This window comes from Propithecus coquereli, unplaced genomic scaffold (genome assembly GCF_000956105.1).
Source record: "Propithecus coquereli isolate 6110/MARCELLA unplaced genomic scaffold, Pcoq_1.0 Scaffold264, whole genome shotgun sequence".
In the NCBI taxonomy this organism is placed as follows: Eukaryota; Metazoa; Chordata; class Mammalia; order Primates; family Indriidae; genus Propithecus; species Propithecus coquereli.
The window spans coordinates 1,585,238-1,586,079 of NW_012148219.1; the positions used below are offsets into that span (position 1 = coordinate 1,585,238).

The 842-nt window shown below is 34.3% G+C and overlaps 1 protein-coding gene across 1 annotated transcript in view; it reads left to right on the top strand.

The window, feature by feature from the left end:
• TMTC2 (transmembrane and tetratricopeptide repeat containing 2) overlaps positions 1–842 on the top strand; it is a 456,219-nt gene that overhangs the window by 223,974 nt on the left and 231,403 nt on the right. The window contains exon 4 of the mRNA XM_012647366.1: positions 534–648. Within this exon, the coding sequence (XP_012502820.1) occupies positions 534–648 (115 nt within the window). The remainder of the gene's footprint in view (positions 1–533; positions 649–842) is intronic.

The window sequence follows — 842 nt, forward strand, 5'->3', positions numbered from 1 at the left end:
TACATACTGAACTGTTTTAAGAAGCATAACATTTTGCTGATATGTTCTGATGCCTAGTAAGCTTCTTTATAGCTTTGTTCTTGTTTAGTTTTTTTGGTTTTTTTTTGCTTTTCATCTCTAGATCATCAATGCCATTTATCAGTTTTTTTATGGTTGAATTAAATCTTTATTTTAAGATGATTTCTTGAAGTTTCTGATCCAGTAAGTATACAATAATTTCAGACCACTAAGACCCCCACTGAAATATGAAAGTCTTTGTAGGTGATCTCAAGATAACATTGTTCTTGGCTTTATGATGAACTATATAGGTATATCAGCTTTGAGTCGTAATAATTACTTTAATTTTTTAAGACTTTGGTTGTCTTTAATCTCCTGGTTTGATGAAATGTTAGAGTATGAAGGAAATAAATTTTCCTTCTTAAAAATGTTTTATGAAAGTTTTCTCTCCCTGTGGTACTTCCTGTTGGCCTGATCTTATGTCATGTATAATTGGATTGACATTCGGCCTGAATATTTCTTTTTCTTCTTGGCAGCATGGGGTAACCTTGGAAATGTTCTGAAGAGTCAGAGCAAAATTTCTGAAGCTGAAACCGCCTATAGAAATGCTTTGTACTACCGCAGCAACATGGCTGACATGCTTTATAATTTGTGAGTACGCCTTGCTTTCTCTGGTTCGATTCATCTTTGAAACCTGCAGTGAGAGGGACTATTGATTTAACTGCTGGAAATGGAGATGAGGATAGCTTTTTTACTGAAATAGTCTTTTCATTAATCATGCCTCTGAGACTAGTTGGTGGATGGGATTTGGGATTTCTTTGTTTTGGGCTACACCATCAATATTC